Source organism: Patella vulgata, chromosome 5, assembly GCF_932274485.2.
Source record: "Patella vulgata chromosome 5, xgPatVulg1.2, whole genome shotgun sequence".
Classification (NCBI taxonomy): domain Eukaryota; kingdom Metazoa; phylum Mollusca; class Gastropoda; family Patellidae; genus Patella; species Patella vulgata.
In genome coordinates, this window is record NC_065883.2 from 78,146,785 (window position 1) to 78,163,193 (window position 16,409).

At 36.2% G+C, this 16,409-nt stretch overlaps 1 protein-coding gene and 2 long non-coding RNA genes across 8 annotated transcripts; 1 reads left to right on the forward strand and 2 right to left on the reverse strand.

The window, feature by feature from the left end:
* On the reverse strand, window positions 1-4,363 carry LOC126821709 (myosin-2 essential light chain). Its single transcript, XM_050550202.2, has 6 exons — window positions 4,290-4,363; window positions 4,153-4,180; window positions 2,973-3,113; window positions 1,843-2,007; window positions 953-1,030; window positions 1-227 (listed from the first exon to the last, which is right to left on the reverse strand). The coding sequence occupies exons 1-6, from the start codon at window positions 4,290-4,292 to the stop codon at window positions 193-195; spliced, it is 450 nt and encodes a 149-aa protein (XP_050406159.1). The 5' UTR covers window positions 4,293-4,363; the 3' UTR covers window positions 1-192.
* On the forward strand, window positions 4,362-11,577 carry LOC126821710 (uncharacterized). The gene is made up of 5 exons (XR_007680448.2): window positions 4,362-4,513; window positions 5,676-5,863; window positions 6,621-7,846; window positions 8,411-8,540; window positions 10,895-11,577. It is a non-coding gene; the product is annotated as an uncharacterized LOC126821710 (long non-coding RNA).
* Window positions 11,578-12,462: 885 nt separating this feature from the next.
* Window positions 12,463-15,117, reverse strand: LOC126821711 (uncharacterized). Of its 6 annotated transcripts, none has more exons than XR_007680453.2 (4): window positions 14,731-15,117; window positions 13,784-13,944; window positions 12,967-13,006; window positions 12,463-12,785 (listed from the first exon to the last, which is right to left on the reverse strand). It is a non-coding gene; the product is annotated as an uncharacterized LOC126821711 (long non-coding RNA). The 6 variants fall into 6 exon arrangements; XR_007680449.2 differs by having other exon boundaries at window positions 14,543-15,116; XR_007680452.2 differs by having other exon boundaries at window positions 14,863-15,113.
* Between the last annotated feature and the right edge of the window lie 1,292 nt (window positions 15,118-16,409).

The window sequence follows — 16,409 nt, forward strand, 5'->3', positions numbered from 1 at the left end:
TGCACTGAGAGAGGTTTTATTTTATATTCTGACCAGCCTGAGATGTTACGACAGGTGTTTTATTTATTCTGTATGGTGATATTAGTCGTATTAGTGGATGAAATAATAAAATATAAAGCCAGAGAGAGATTATATACAATATAAGACGAGAAGTTAAATGACGTATAACAAGATGATAACGGAACACGGTGTTTAATTTCTATCAGGCATTACCATCTTGATTAACTCTGAAAAAAAAATATAACACAATTAATATCATCATCATCTTGGGACTAACATATGGTACACTTTTATTTCAATATATCGCTTGAAGTAGGGGTCTTTAGCTGCGGGAGAAAACCAGATGATAAGAGAAAACCCATAGCGACCCTACACATCACGTACAAGTGTAGAATCTAACAGACACCAGTAGACACAATGACCTAAAGCTTATAAGTTAGACCACTTGCCCGCCACCCCCTGTTTAGTTGGATCAATCTACACTGCTTTATCAGAAATGAAATGGGGTTTAGCGTCCTACTATTCTACTCCGACTAGGCTAATAAAGACAGATATACAGCATACAGTGTGCTATGAGGGAAATTTTTCCAGGACAGCAGCATTTCTTCAAAGAATTTCAACTATCAAGGGCTATTTTATTTGCACACCAATGGTAAACAGGATCTCAGTTTTTCGTCACACCTGAACGACAGTTTAACTCGCATCATGGCCTTTCATCTTGCATCAGTGACAAGGGAAAGCAATAAATGATGAAATACCTTGAAGTTTTTCGTCTCTAACACAGATATTGAAACTAAGATCTCCTGGTTAGTAAGGCATTGATATTACACAGCAAGATATAGCCATTAATTTGTTTCTGACTGGAGTTATTTCCCTTTGTCCTATTTATCCTAGTTTTGTTAATCACTATTTTTGTCTTTTGTTTCAGATTAGATGTAATAAATATATCTACCTTCGTAATTGATATTGCCCTGAGCATCTTCCAGACTGTTAAACAATTGATCCACCTCTTCATCATTCAATTTATCACCTGTTGTATAATTATAAACACAGAAATATACAGATATCAATCATTCACACATAAGTGTGCTTTCGAATTTCCTTAAACCCTCTGGCTCCTGCACGATTTCATAAATGAGACAGTATTATCAACTGTGACAAAATCATGAAATATAGTAAGTGCAGGAGGACCCCACTACACACAAAACAAAAATCTACAAGACAAATCTGCGGACAAGACGGAATGTAAACAATGCAAACAAATATCAAATCAAGTAAATGTTAGGCTTTGACAGGGTTTTTGTAGATATGTTAAATACAACAAAACGACCCAATTCTGGCCTCTGGACTGTTTGTTATTAAATGGATTAAGAAATGAAATGGGGTTTAACTTCCTACTGTTCTGCTCCTATACTGGGCTAATGAAGACGGGCATATGCCATACAGTGTGCTATGAGGGAAATTTTGCCCAGGCAGCGGCACTGTCGCCTATTCTTATATCGAATTCCAACTGCTAGGGGATCTTTTACGTGCATTCCAAAATATACACAGGACCTCGGTTTTTCGTCTCATCCGAAGGACTAGACAGCTGTCCTTGTCAGGCCCTCCGTCCTGCATCACTGACAAGGGGGAACCACGCCGGAAAATCTGGATGAACAAAAATGGATTAAGAACCCCAGTTAGAATATAAATCGGCATATCTTTGACCTTACTTAGTGACGTCAGAATTTACTGACCCTTAACTGTACTAGTGATGTCAGAATATACTGACCCTTACCTGCACTATTGACGCCAATATATATCAAACCTGATTTAGAAATGTTACAATATATTGGGCCTTACCTAGTGATGTCAGAATATGTCGTAATTCTGCCGAACTCATCATACCATTTTGCTCTTTATCAAAAACTTTAAAACCTTCTATAAAATCTTCAAATGATGGAACTTGCCGATTTTTACAAATTGTTTGTAGAATGGGTAAAAACATTTCAAATGAAATACGAGCATCTGAAACAAAATCGGCAAAATTAAAACAATGATTTATAGACTTACAATCAATATCACGAAATGGAATTCAACGATTTCGATTCTGGATCAACAGGCAAACGAAGACTGATTAATAAAGACGAAATGAAATGGAGTTTAACGTCCTACTGTTCTACTCTGAACTGGGTTAGTTAATACAGACAGCGACTGAATCACCACCAACTGCCAAAGGGCCTTTTACGTCCACTATAGGTTAACAAGGACCATCTCAATACCTTGATTAATCTGGGTGGAAACTAAATATACATTGGTTAATGTCATTAACAACAGAATGCTCTAAAAAACATGCTGAGCATCCAGTTTTCGTCGAACATACATGATTTGAAATTAAGAAAACAGAAACGATTGAATCTAAATAAGTTCATATATATTCATATCACATTATTGTTGCTACCCATCTCCTTTAAAATTAGCTGTTTATTGATAATAACGTGGTGTATACAACTTAGAACCATCGAATGATAATTTTAGCTTCCATATCAGGGATGACGACCAATATTTGACTTCATGTCAATTATGTTGATGTATAAAAAAGATTTTGTAATCCAGATTAAAATATCTCCCACTGCTATTTTAATCTCCCACTGCTAAAGACCCCTACGCACAAATCAAATTATTGGAATAAAATTGAACCATGTGTTAGTCCCGAAATGATCTAGTGAGTGGACGTTAAACCCCATTTCACTCTCTCTCTGTATCATATTTTATTGCTATACACAGAACTAGTAATTTGAATAGAGCTAAAGAGAAATGGGGTTTAACATCCACTCGACACAAACTAGGCCATTTCGGTACTAACATATGGTTTAATTTTATTTCAATAATACCCTTGCAGGTAAAGGTCTTTAGCCATGGGTGGAAACCGGAGGACCCAAAGAAAACCCACGAGGTTGAATAGTATTTTGAGTAAGAAGAGATGATGTTACCTTGATTATTATCAAAGCCACATTTTTTTATTTCTGCTTCTGTAGGATTTTGACCCAATGAGCGTAAAACATCACCAAGTTGTGACGCAGCTATTTTCCCATCACCACGTTGATCAAATAAATTAAATGTTTCAGTAATATCTGAAAATAAAATAAATGATTAATTTTTATTTCTGCTTCTGTAGGATTTTGACCCAATGAGCGTAAAACATCACCAAGTTGTGACGCAGCTATTTTCCCATCACCACGTTGATCAAATTAAATTAAATATGTCAGTAATATCTGAAAATAAAATAAATGATTATTTTTTTCTACATCATGTTTTCATACCTCATGTGTAAGTATAAGGCCTGTCATCAAGTCAAGTGACAGTACTCCCTCAATATTAACATATACTACCTCATTATTTTGAAAAACTAACAAATACAATAAAAGTTGAGATTGTTAAGTTCAATCAATTGATACTTATATTCTTTAGGTTTTAGCTGTGTATCTTTTTTACCATAGATGCGAGATAATGCAGGAAAACTTTTATAAGATTGGCAATTTCAATTCATGATTAAAAATATAAAATGAAATGGGGTTTAACATACTTTTCTGCTCCAACTAGGATAATGGAGACGGCATACGTCATACAGTGTGCTATGAGGGAAATTTTGCCTTGACAGTGGTACTACTACTACTACTACAGCCTAATCTTATATCGAACTCCAATTACTGTCAAGGGATCTTTTACATGCACGCCAATTTATACAGGACATCCTGCACCAGATTCACGAGTGCCATCTTTCTCACTGATCCATCATGATTAAAAGAATATTGTATATTGAAACTGGTTATTGTCATGTTATTACAATATTTATATAGACAATTAATACAGTCAACAAGCCTATATAAGGATATACTCTGTTTGTATGAAGGCTAGGGATTGGTCAAGTTGACAACTAACAATCACCGAATTCTTTCATCAATTCTAATTTTAATCAAGTCAGAATACAATAAACAAACCCAAATCAAATAAATAAATTGGACTACACTTAGTTCTTGAAATTCAAAATATATAAAAATAACCTCAAATCATTCAAGCATAAAATTCAAAGTATGCAGGCAGGTGAACAGTTTCCCCGTATAACTTTGGTGACCCCGCCCATTTCCTCAACCAAAACCCCTTCTAACTCACCTGCGATTTGATCTTCTGTTAGTTTCGCCTGAAACGATAATAATAGAGCATTAGAATTAAGTCATTATGTCGTTTAGCAACTGAATACTAAGAAGTAAAACTCAATATCAAGTAAACGACGTCTGAAAACTACCTACCATTGTAAATTTTGTGCACAATACTGGATCTTCAATGAGTTACTTTCTATTTTTCACTCGGCAACCGGCTGCAGATTTCACTCGGCCAACTTCGGTTACTCCTCCACACCAAACCATGTTTCCAAACAGAGTTATCTTTCCGTGACCCGCAAATTATATTTTTAACAATGAGTTGAATTCTATAGGAGGTGTTGGAACTCCCGCAAACAGTGCCGGTGGTGCAAGTAAGTTATAAAAATAAATACAACTGACAAAAGGTTAAGGACCACCTTAAAGTAAAACAAGACAGGAATATTTGGTCATTTAAGTAATAGATATTTTTTAATTGAGGATTTCGAAAAATATAGGAGTCCATTAGTCATTAGATGATCTGGTCAGGAAAAGGATGAGGATTACAGACAAGAGTAGTGATAACCATCGTCATGTGTATCCCTCTCTCACTTGGAGAGAGAGAGAGAAATGGGGTTTAACGTCCACTCGACTAACATATGGTTCAATTTTATTTCCATAATTCGCTTGCGCGTAGGGATCTTTAGCTGTGGGAGGAAACCGGAGGACCCGGAGGAAACCCACGAGGTTGGACAGGCGACCCTACTCCTTGTCACGTACAACCGGGGATTCGAAACCACGCCAGTTGACTCAATGACAGACTTTATGATACAGCGCGCGCACGCTAACCATTCAGCCATCCAAACCCCCCCCCCCTCTCTCACTTGGTTCACGTCCTCAACACCTCTTGTTTGATTAGTACCATGGTACCAAAGGAACCTGACACTATTCTTCTTGGAGTGGCAAGACTTATGCTGGAAGTATTTTGTGATGGATATTACATGGTTCCAAATAAAAACCATCTGAGTTTATTGTTGATGGTTAAATATCAAACAGACCTCATTTTAAACGGTGGTGCTTATCTTTTTGACACACATAATTTTTACCGTACTACTGCTCAAAAGCTTTTAATTTTGTTTTAAAATTCTGTTAATTCGTTGATAAATCACGTTATTCTATTCTCTAGTCATGGTAGTCAGTTAAACTTGAAACCTGTATGTTTAAGTTGTAACCACTGTAAAAAGGATGGCTGTAGAAGAATCATGTTCGTTCTGAATCTAAATGTAAAACCTATTCCCCCCCCCCCCTCCCCAGCCGCTGATCAACAGAAATGAGCAAAGTGAACCTGGGCACTAAACAATATTCAGAATACAAGTTATTTAGAAGTTTATTTTGTTTGTGGCTTGATAAATACAAGAGAACACTTTTCAAGACGTCATCAGAAATGAACTGTGAAAAAACTTGTATTTAATACACCGGTATATTAGTCATGGTTTATTCAATACAGTTACTAAATGCAGCTTTAACAAACTACATTTTTTAATGGTGTATTTACAGAGAAGAAATGGGAAACATTACCAGACTGCCAGACACGCCCCATTGATAACAAAGGTCTGCCTGCTGCCGCTGTACACAAAACACCCAACCCAGAACCAATCGATGCCACAAAATTGCCGCTAGCAGAAAAAATTCGACGACTTTCAATGTTTTTACGAAGTGAAAAAAAAGTAATCAATGAAATTATGGTGAGGTTTTATTTATTAAAGATACATTATGGGAGATGGAGATAAGATAACGAGTTAGCAGTTCTCACTATAATAGTTAAAAACTACATAATGTAAAGGGAATTTGCTAAAAATGTCAGTCAAATTGGTCCACTATGAACCGAAAACTAAGCGGATGAAAGTTTCGCCTAGCCTCGAAACTAATAGTCTCGATTGTCTATTGTTGTGATTTAATTATCAATGAGCGATAGCATCATATAGAATTGTAATCCAGTCGACATCGAAGGCTAGCCTTGACATCGGGAGTTTATTATGGTCTGGATAAGTTAATTAATGTCTAATTAATAATTTAGATAAGATTTCAGGCCTAAAGAAAGACCTGAAATTGACAGGTTTAGCTCTTGCATAATGCATGTTTAATATTTTTCACAATAATCTCATTAAAAACACAGATTCTGCTTTATTTTTATTTTTATTTTTATTCAAGCATGTATTACGTATAAAATTCTTTTATTTGCCCATCTACATAAGACCAGTTGGGCGAGTTTGGGTGGTCGAAGCGTTAATGCGTCATTACCCGCTTGTATGTGACAAGGAGTAGGGTCGTCTGTTCAACCTCGTGCGTTTTCTCCATGTCCTCAGGGTTTCCTTCCACTGCTAAAGACCCCTAATGAAATAAAATGAACTATATGTTAGTCCCGAAATGACCTAGTGTCGAGTGAACAATAAAGCCCATTTTCCTCTCTTTCCCATTAAATCCTATTTTATTTCATTTTAGTTGTTTGAGAATTCTCTGATGAGTTTTAAAGTTGGAATTAGACCAGATTTTTTGATGTGGTGTGTTCCTAGCCAGAGCTATCGGCATCAACAAGAAAGAAATCAAACTGTCATGTTTCAAGAAGGCGGTGGAACTTTATCGTACCCTTCCTGTCACTGAAATTTTGAACCAGGATGATATGACCCCAAAAGTTATCAAGGAGAAACTGGAGAATTTTAACTCGACCGTTGCTAAGATGGAGAAAGAAACAATTGCAGAGTTACCCCCACCATCTATTTTGAAACAGATCCAAGATATTCTAACCAATCCTAAATATGCTTCAACCAATTCAGTCAGCAAAATGGAGTTGGCGGCCTCTGTGGCTAAATGTCGAGTCCGTTGTCGATATGATGTAGAGAGTTGTAAAGCTGAATCAGGGAAAGTTTATCATAAGGGAATGTACTTTATTGACAACATACTACAAGGTGCAGGTGTTTCAGTTTCCAAAAAAACTGCTAAGTCATTGTGTTATAATATGGTGGTTGAACGACTGACCACCATGAATGTTGAACATGGCAACATCTTAGATGGTGTCGAACAGTCTGTCATAACAGAAGCAGAAGCACAGGTTCAGAGCACTTTGGTAAAGGCAGCACCAAATCCTAGGGCATTTGATCTCCGTGAACAGTTTGTCAAAATGAACGAACTTAGCAGTGCCACGCATCCTGCATCCATCATTACTGTCTTGGATGGAATTTTCAACGATGTAAAATTGACGGCCATTTGTCTGTACCGTCGTAGCATGAACACAGAAATAGAAAAGGAGAAAATTTTCTGTAACCTCTATCTAGCTGGTCATCTCATCATGATTGGTGAAGCAGAGAACCGAACAGATGCCCAAGCAGACGCTTACTCTAAAGCCCGATAAGTTTCACGAACTGTGACCCCGAGTTCATCCTCCCCCAACACAGTAAACTTCAACCACACGACCAAGCAGCAACAGATGTTATCGACTTTCGTGTCAAGGGCAACTGCATTTTGGAAGATAACTGTTCGAATCTTCATCGCTTACAATGGACCCGAAAACCTATATCAACACTACCAGCCAAGGATATCGTTGTCTTTGAGGACGTCAGTTGGATAGTAGATCGTAAAGTTCAAGGTTTCTATATTTTACAACATTCATGTTTTGTCAACAATATGTTGTTGGAATGGGAGTTTTTTGACAATGATGATCGTGTATTCAGGTAAGTTGCCTTAAGGCCTAGTCTGGTCTCCCGGCCATAATCTTAAGGCCTAGTCTTGTGTCTTCCGGTCTCAACTGTAAGGCTTAGTCTTGTATCTTCTGGCCTCAACTGTAAGGCCTAGTCTTGTGTCTCTTAAGACCTAGTCTTGAATCTCTTAAGACCTACTGTAGTCTTGCGTCTTCCGGCCTTAACTGTAAGACCTAGGCTGTGTTTCCTGGCCTTAGCCTTCAAGCCAGAATTTCATATTTTCTATGAAAGTCAAAACATAATTATTTCTATGTCTTTTGCTCAATAGGTTATCAACTCACTATTATACGACTATGGGCATTATTTCCCACCCTTAAAAATCATTGACACAGGAAATAATAACACAATTACCTCCCTTGTTTTCCTATTGCCTCCATGTTCAGTTTGCTTGTTACTCTTCTTTTGTTTTTAGGGGTGGTTGAGTGGTCCAAGCTCATAAGATCTTTCATTGAGTCAAACCTCCTGGGTGTCAGTCCAAAAATGTTGGTTTGTTTTGTGTGAGTGTTAATCCCCATTTCTCTCTTTTTTTACTTTAAGATGTCAGATGAAGATACAGAAGGAAGATGTTGGAACCGAACCTGCAGTGTCTCTTAGTAAGACAGGCTCTAGAAATTTTGCAGCAGCTGATATCTTGTTTAAGCTCTACGAAACACAACCAGTCATAGAGGTAAGTTATTCTATTGAATACTTGAATTAGCTTTAGGGCTATGGATTCCTGAGCTAAATAGGGCCTACATTATATAAAGATAGGTTGCCAGGCAACTAAACATACGCCCACAGCAGCTAAATCGTCCGAGCGGTCGACAAGAGTTGTCGTATATTTGTTCTTTTGTAGGTAATTAGGGGGCATTTAATAGACAACTTCATACAGATGACATTATAATTTTCGTCGTTTGAGGGTTCACAAGGTTCTAAAAACTAAAACAAGGGCTGTAACTCAGGAAGTAATCTACAGAAATTATTGAAATTCGACAGACTTTTTCGTTTTACTAATTCAAATAATACATATCAATTTCATACAGATCGGATGATAACTTTTGTCGTTCGAACGTTCACAAGATTCAACAAAGTAGAACAAGGGCCATAACTCTAGAAGTAATTGACAGAAATTGCTGACATTCAATAGGCTTCTTCATTTCACTAATTTAAATGATGCATATGAATTTCATACAGATTGGGTGATAACTTTTGTCGTTCAAGCGTTCACAAGATTCAACAATGTGAAACAAGGGCCATAACTCTAGATGTAATTAATGGAAATTTGCTGAAACTCAATAGGCTTGTTTGTTTTACTAATTTAAACGATACCTTTAAATTTCATACAGATAGTATAATAACTTTTGTCGTTAAAGCAACCACAAGGTACAACAAAGTGAAACAAGGGCCATAACTCATGGCGTAATTAAAGGAAATTGCTGAACTTCAATAGGATTCTTCGTTTCACTAATTTAAATCATGCATATCAATTTCAAACAGATCGGATGATAACTGTTGTCATTAGAGCATTCACAAGATTCAACAAAGTGAAACAAGGGCCATAACTCTAGATGATTAACGGAAATTGCTGAAATTCAATAGGCTTCTTTGTTTTACTAATTTAAATGATGCATATAAATTTCATACAGATCGGTTGATAACTTTTGTCGTTTGAGCGTTCACAAGGTTCAATAACATGAAACAAGGGCCATAACTCTAGACGTAATAAACGGAAATTGCTGAAATTCAATAGGCTTCTTCGTTTCACTAATTTAAATAATGCATGTAAATTTCAGAAAGATCGGATGATAACTGTTGGAGTTAGAGCGTTCACAAGGTTCAATAAAGTGAAACAAGAGCCATAACTCTAGACGTAAAAAAATGGAAATCGCTGAAATTCAATAGGCTTCTTCGTTTCACTAATTTAAATAATGCATGTAAATTTCAGAAAGATCGGATGATAACTTTTGGAGTTAGAGCGTTCACAAGGTTCAATAAAGTGAAACAAGGGCCATAACTCTAGACGTAATAAACAGAAATTGTTGAAATTCAATAGGCTTCTTCGTTTCACTAACATAAATATTTCATATAAATTTCACAAAGATCGTATGTTAACTTTTGGCATTAGAGCGTTCACAAGGTTCAACAAAGTGAAACAAGGGCCATAACTCTAGACGTAATAAACAGAAGTTATTGAAATTAAATAGGCTTCTTCATCTCACTAATGAAAACAACATATATCAATTTTAAAACAATTGGATGATAACTTTTGGCGTTAGAGCGTTCACAAGAAATTGTGGACGATGGACGGACGGACAGACGGACGGACGGGGGCGACGGCAATATACGTCCACATTTCAGTGTGGGCGTATAAAAACCAATTTAGCCAAGCATTGCATTTCTACACCCTTTCACTGAAGCAACGTTCCTGTCCCTTGAGCAGGGTTATCCTGTGACAACACCAGAAGATTGATATATGGGTGGGCTGGTCTAGTGGTCTAATGCATGCCCTTTAGATCATAAGATATGTCCTTGAATCAATTTGAGCCAAGCTTGTATGTGACAAGGAGTAGAATCTCATGTCCAGTATCGTGCATTTTTTTCCCGTTCCGTCAACATGCTGCCAATGGCTATACAAGGGACCTTTTTTCTTGTCCAGTCCATCTTGCCCTTGCAACAAGACGAAAAAAGGCTGGAAAAACCTGAGGAACTTCATTGGCCAGATTAAAAACAGATTCTTATCAATGAGCCAGTGTCCTACACACCGAGTCAGAACCCACCGAGCCAGCGGTTTACCCACAGAGGTGGGTCTTTACCCACTGAGACATTGTCTTACCAACTGAGCTGGTGGCTTAACCCCTGAGCCGATGGCTTATCCACAGAGCTGGCACCTCATGTACTGAGCCACTTTGGTTTTCGTTCTGCTCTTGTATTGCACATAAAAATGCCTTCCTGGCTAGGCACAGATTTGACCTTTAATTGATGAATGCCATTATTTAAAGTTAACCTAGATATCATGTCTTAGTAAATCGTTTTTCATTCCAGGTTTCTGCTTACACTAAACCTGATCAAGCGATAGAATCTGTCAGTTTTGATACGTTGCTTAAAGAAGCGGAGGTGTTGAAGAAAGCTGCCGAGGATGCAGGAGAAAACGTTACAGCTACTACAGCTGAGGGAACTGATTCAGAAACTGAGACCAGTGACACAGATGTTGAAATGAAGGAAGAAGTAACAGATTCACAGGCTAAGAAGAAATATCCTAGAAAACCACATTACCGTCATGCTGATAGATTTATTTTAAAAGCTGCCCAGGCACGACTAGACGAATTCATAAAAGTTAAAATGCTAAAAGATCTACTGTTTGGACCTGCTTTCCCTCATCATATCACACGCCAGATTAACGGCTTACTGTATAACCTCCCCGTTCCAGTTCGCTTTATAAATCATTCCACTAGAAATCAGATGTACACCATTGTAACGCAAAGTATGTCACCGATCAAAATTGTCGCATTTCTCAAAGCCAACGGTGGACAGTCTGGTCGCTTTCGTTTAGTCGACAAATCAGAACTTCCGACACATAAGGACATTTTACCAGAACTTAAAAGTAGGGAAATTTTAACTAAGATCAAATCCAAATTTTAGTAGAAATTTCAATTTTGATTGGCTAAGCACTAAAACCAATCAAATTGTTGGCTTTTTTTTGCTAATAAATATAAGTGCTAGTCTAATGTCTTGTCTCAATTACATCTTCAACAGTATGGTTTTGTTTCTAATTTAAAATCCAAATATTTGTCTAAAGTCTTTACCAGTTGTGTGGTTGAGTGGTCTGATGTATGCTTTAGATCATAAGGTCTGTCATTGATTCAAGTGCCATGGTTTGTTTTGAAGGTACTTCCAACCTTATTTGTCTTATTTTCGCCAGTCATGTTTGGCCGTTTTGACTGACTTGCAGTGAAATTGACCAACTGGAGAATACTAGTAGATCATAAGGTCTGTCTAAAGTTTAGACAAATATTTGGATTTTAAACTAGATTTATAAGGGGCATTTTAAAGGGGCATTGGCGCCATTGGGTAAGATTAGATAAGAGCTGACAGTTCTCGCTATAATAGTTCAACAATAAATAATAGAAACAGAAAATGCTGAAATTTCAGTCAGATTGCTTTGCTCTGAACCGAGATATAGGTGATTCAGTTTTAGGCTACAGAGCCAATTTTCTGAAAGGTAACCTTTTCTGTGGTTCAAGTATCTGATGTGAGAATCTGGGCCCTGTTTCTCGAAATCTTAACAGTGGGAATGCAGTCGACCCTACTCTTGGAAACGAAGCTAAGCCTCTTCACTAAATGACAGACCTTATTATCCAACACGAATGCATTATCATTTGACTCCACCCCCTCCCCTGCAGTGACACATGAATGTTGTGACCAATAACCACTTTCCTGTCTTAAGGCCTTTGAAAACAGTATTCCTCATTATTAATTTGTCCCAACTAATCATGGTTCATGAATGCGTGTTCTCGATATGTTGACACTTCTACGATGGTGGGTGACTACGAGTCATGAGTGAAATAATCTTATTTCGTTAAATCTGTTATACTAATATAGAGAAAATACAATTTACATTTTATGGATATAACTTTTATGGATATAACTGTTACAACAAATAACACATCTACACAAATTTTTAAGTTGACCTCATTTCAATCAAAGTAAATACATGTATATTCGCGTTACGTTTGGTAGTGGAACCGTGACACTGACATATTGTACATCGTTGACTTCAGGGTTAGGCTTGTTGTCTACCAAAGTTAGGTTAACATCTTCCACTACACTGCAGTAACATCATCAAGCTAACCTTTGCTAAAAGGTTAATGTTAATAACATCCACCAATTAGTCTATACACTAAACACAAGACCTGCAGCATTCAATCTCTGTGATCTGTAAATAATTAATAAAAAAACATATGAACTTACTTCAAATTTACACACTATAACTTATTACATAAACTTTATGTAGATAAGGAAAGTGAATTTTGAGATGCACTCCAATGACAAGTAGTTGATTTACATAAAAATTTACAAAAATAAGAACTGTTAATGAAAATAATAAACTGATTTACCTCAAGATAGATAATTGGAAATATTTTCTATACTTTTCTTCTGAAAAATGAAAGGGCGTAGTTTTATTATAAAACAAGGAACATGTACTACAAAAACATATAATTATTAATGTACCCCCTCGCCAACACGTACATTTGGAATTCATTTAATATAGTTAACTAAAAAAAATGTTAAAATCACAATTAATTATGATACCACAATTACAGGCTGGTAAAATCAACACAAAGTTCATACATTAGATTATAATAACCAGAATCGACTTTAAACTGATGTCTCTCACATATCAATGCCATAACTCTTGCAGTAATCATCAGATCTCGCTGAAAATCAATAGGCGTCTTGTCTCATGACCTTAAACACTGTGTATAAATTTAAAGTCAATTGGATTTTAACTTTAGCCTCTAGAGTGTTCACAAGATTTTTCAAAGTGATAAAGGGCCATAACTCTGGTAGTAATTATCGGTTGCCAATTCAATACATATTTGTTTTCATTTTCCAACTCTTGTCTTACTCTTTTTGCAATGTAAAAATCACGAAAACGTTTTATTTCTCCCAAAGTGAAATTGCCATATGGCAAATCTATATAAAAGTCTTTGTCATTTTGTATAGACCCAATAATCTGATCCAAATCTTTAATTGGAGGCATGTATTTTGACTCTTCACATCTAGAGAATTTAATATTTGTTATGTTTCGTTTAATAATATAGCTTCTACATATAACAACAGTCAGAATTTTGTTAGGCAATGAGAGATTAATTCTACTAGTACTATTAGTATTTTGTAAAGCCATATTTGAGTACAATGTAACTTGCTCACCTGTTTTAATTTCCTTAGATTATACTGAATACCGTGGCGTACTGGAAAGGTCTTTGAAACCAATTTACGCTGAACAATCTAACACAGTACAGTAGTATAGTATTGTATGGTACCTTCTTCCACCAATCCAAGTGAAAAATCAAAACCACTATTGATGAACACTGAAATAGAAACATAATGTAACTACCCTAAATTCACATATTAGATAGTAAAAGCTTAATGGATTCTATTAGTTAAGTATAATATTTGAAATTAGATCTATAATATATAATTATGATTTTAATAAATCTTAGCTGACAATAACGTGCGGATTTCATTCAGTTTTAAAATTGGTACTATAGGGCCTAGCCAGTATAGCGATTCTGAAGGGAAAATACCGCTTATGACTCATGACGTCACTCAAATATGACAGAAAAGCACTTATTTTGGTGCCATCCCACGCATTGACTGGTATATAGAGCGTTTTGATTATTTGAAACTTTGAGTTTGACCTGAAACCCTATTAATTAATAAATAGGTAATATTAATAAAACAATACTACTAGGCCTATTTATTAGTATTTAGAATATATATCATATGTAGGCCTACATACACTGTCATACAGTGCCTTTATTTACAAGTTACATCTGATTTATTAACTGATTATCAGACTTATCCATTTGTGTGTATCTCATTGATCATTCTCAGGCTCAAGTTATACTCCTGACAAGTCCACGAGTCACGATACTGTGACCCCCTGTTGGTTGCTGTTGTACTGACTTGTAGTTAAACTGTCACTACTACAACTTAAGGGGTATAAATAAAATGCTTGAAATGAAGTCGGACTAGGTAGATATCTAGGCCTAATTATAATGTAGACTTGTTTTCATATCGATTACCCGACGCCAAGACCACTTCTACTGTACTAGCACTAATTTCAATGTAGGCTACTTAGTTAGTAGTCTTACCCCAAAAGTTAGAAAAGACTTCGTCAGCAAAAAAAATTATTTACAATCGGTACATCTATGATTAAGATTTGATTTATGCAGTTTTAGTCAAATACTAGCCTACTATAAAGTAACAAACTTCATTTACATTACCAAGGTCAGAAAATCTCCTCAGAAAATAAAAGACAACTGTTTAGTGTTTGTAGCCCAATAAATATAAGAAGCTGACGCCGTTAAAAACAGTGTTAGCCTAAACATCAAAATATTGCGCCAAAAGCAAACCAGTTAAAAATATAATTTGCGGGTCACGCAAAGATAACTCTGTTTGGAAACATGGTTTGGTGTAGAGGAGTAACCGAAGTTGGCCGAGTGAAATCTGCAGCCGGTTGCCGAATGAAAAATAGAAAGTAACTGATTGAAGATCCAGTATTGTGCAAATTTTGTAGGAATGAATCACTTTTCCGCTCACTTCCTACTTGTTGATGTTGCATTGTGGGAGTTAATAATTGGCGGGAAATAGTTTTAAACCACAGGCACTCCCCTTATCATTTTGACTTGTCAGCCTTGTGGGTTCCGCACAGAAACTGCGATGATCGCGGCACAAAAAAATATCGATCGTGTATTATATTAGTATGAAATTGCCTAGAAATAGCCTTTTATATATTATATAGATCTGAATTAAAATTGTTAGGCTATTTCTCCAAGCAACTGCATGGCATATTACGTGACCCGGGAAGATGGTCTAGTCATTCGGATTGGACGACAACCCATTGGCGTTCACGTAAAAGAAGAACCTTTGGAATTAGACCCCATATGGCGTTAAAGTCTCAATACCACTCTTGTTGTAACTGAATAATATGTCCCAATCTTTATTCTGGTTAACAAATTGTACTATTTTACAATATTCCAATTAATTGATGATACAAATTTCATCTTAACACACTTAATTTAAAAAATTGGAAAAATTCAACTAAATGATTTGAAAAGCCTAACGTAAACCTTTTCAAATGTGACTTGGATTTAAAAATATTTTCGAACCCTCTGGACAAGTAAAATAGGATGTAATGGATAATTTACACAACAGGTAGGACACTTAAACATCTAATACTTAGAATAAGGCTATTATTTACTTTCTGGAGCTGTCAAGCCAGCAAGAGTGTTATTGTCCCTTTAAATTGATTAGACACCTGTAGGGCCTGCATATTTGTGTAGACGAAGGCGACTCCAAGAAGACCCGATCGGTGTCCGTGATTCTCTTAAAACGTCGAATAGGGATAATGAGACATGATCATCGGGATTCCCTCTATTTCCCGCGTATTTTTTATTCTGCTGCAAAAATAAATTAGAACTACTGGAAAATTCACGCCGAAATGAAGAAATGCAATGTGCTGATCACGAGAAGGCGTATATTTTAACATAGGCCTACTCCTTGCAGTGTTTCGTTTGATTAGATCTAATCCCACTTAACACTGCTGTAAAGGAAGCAAATTTCTGTTCCAAATTATGTCTGGTCAATGGTCCTATTAACAACCAATACCCAACCGTGTAACAATATCATTACGCTTACAACAGAGCTCCAAATTGGACTAAATATGTTTAAATAACGTTACGTCATGACTCACGATTTTATTATGCCCCATTAACCAGTGCATATAACATTGCAGAAAAACTTATTGCGTGACAAACGAGGCTATCAAAAA

Excerpts from the sequence above, each read along its gene's own strand:
- LOC126821709 (XM_050550202.2), bottom strand. Across the intron at positions 3,114-4,152 it reads AACAGAAGATCAAATCGCAG|ATATTACTGAAACATTTAAT; the intron begins GTGAGTTAGAAG and ends TTTTATTTTCAG. Across the intron at positions 2,008-2,972 it reads TGGCTTTGATAATAATCAAG|ATGCTCGTATTTCATTTGAA; the intron begins GTAACATCATCT and ends ATTTTGTTTCAG.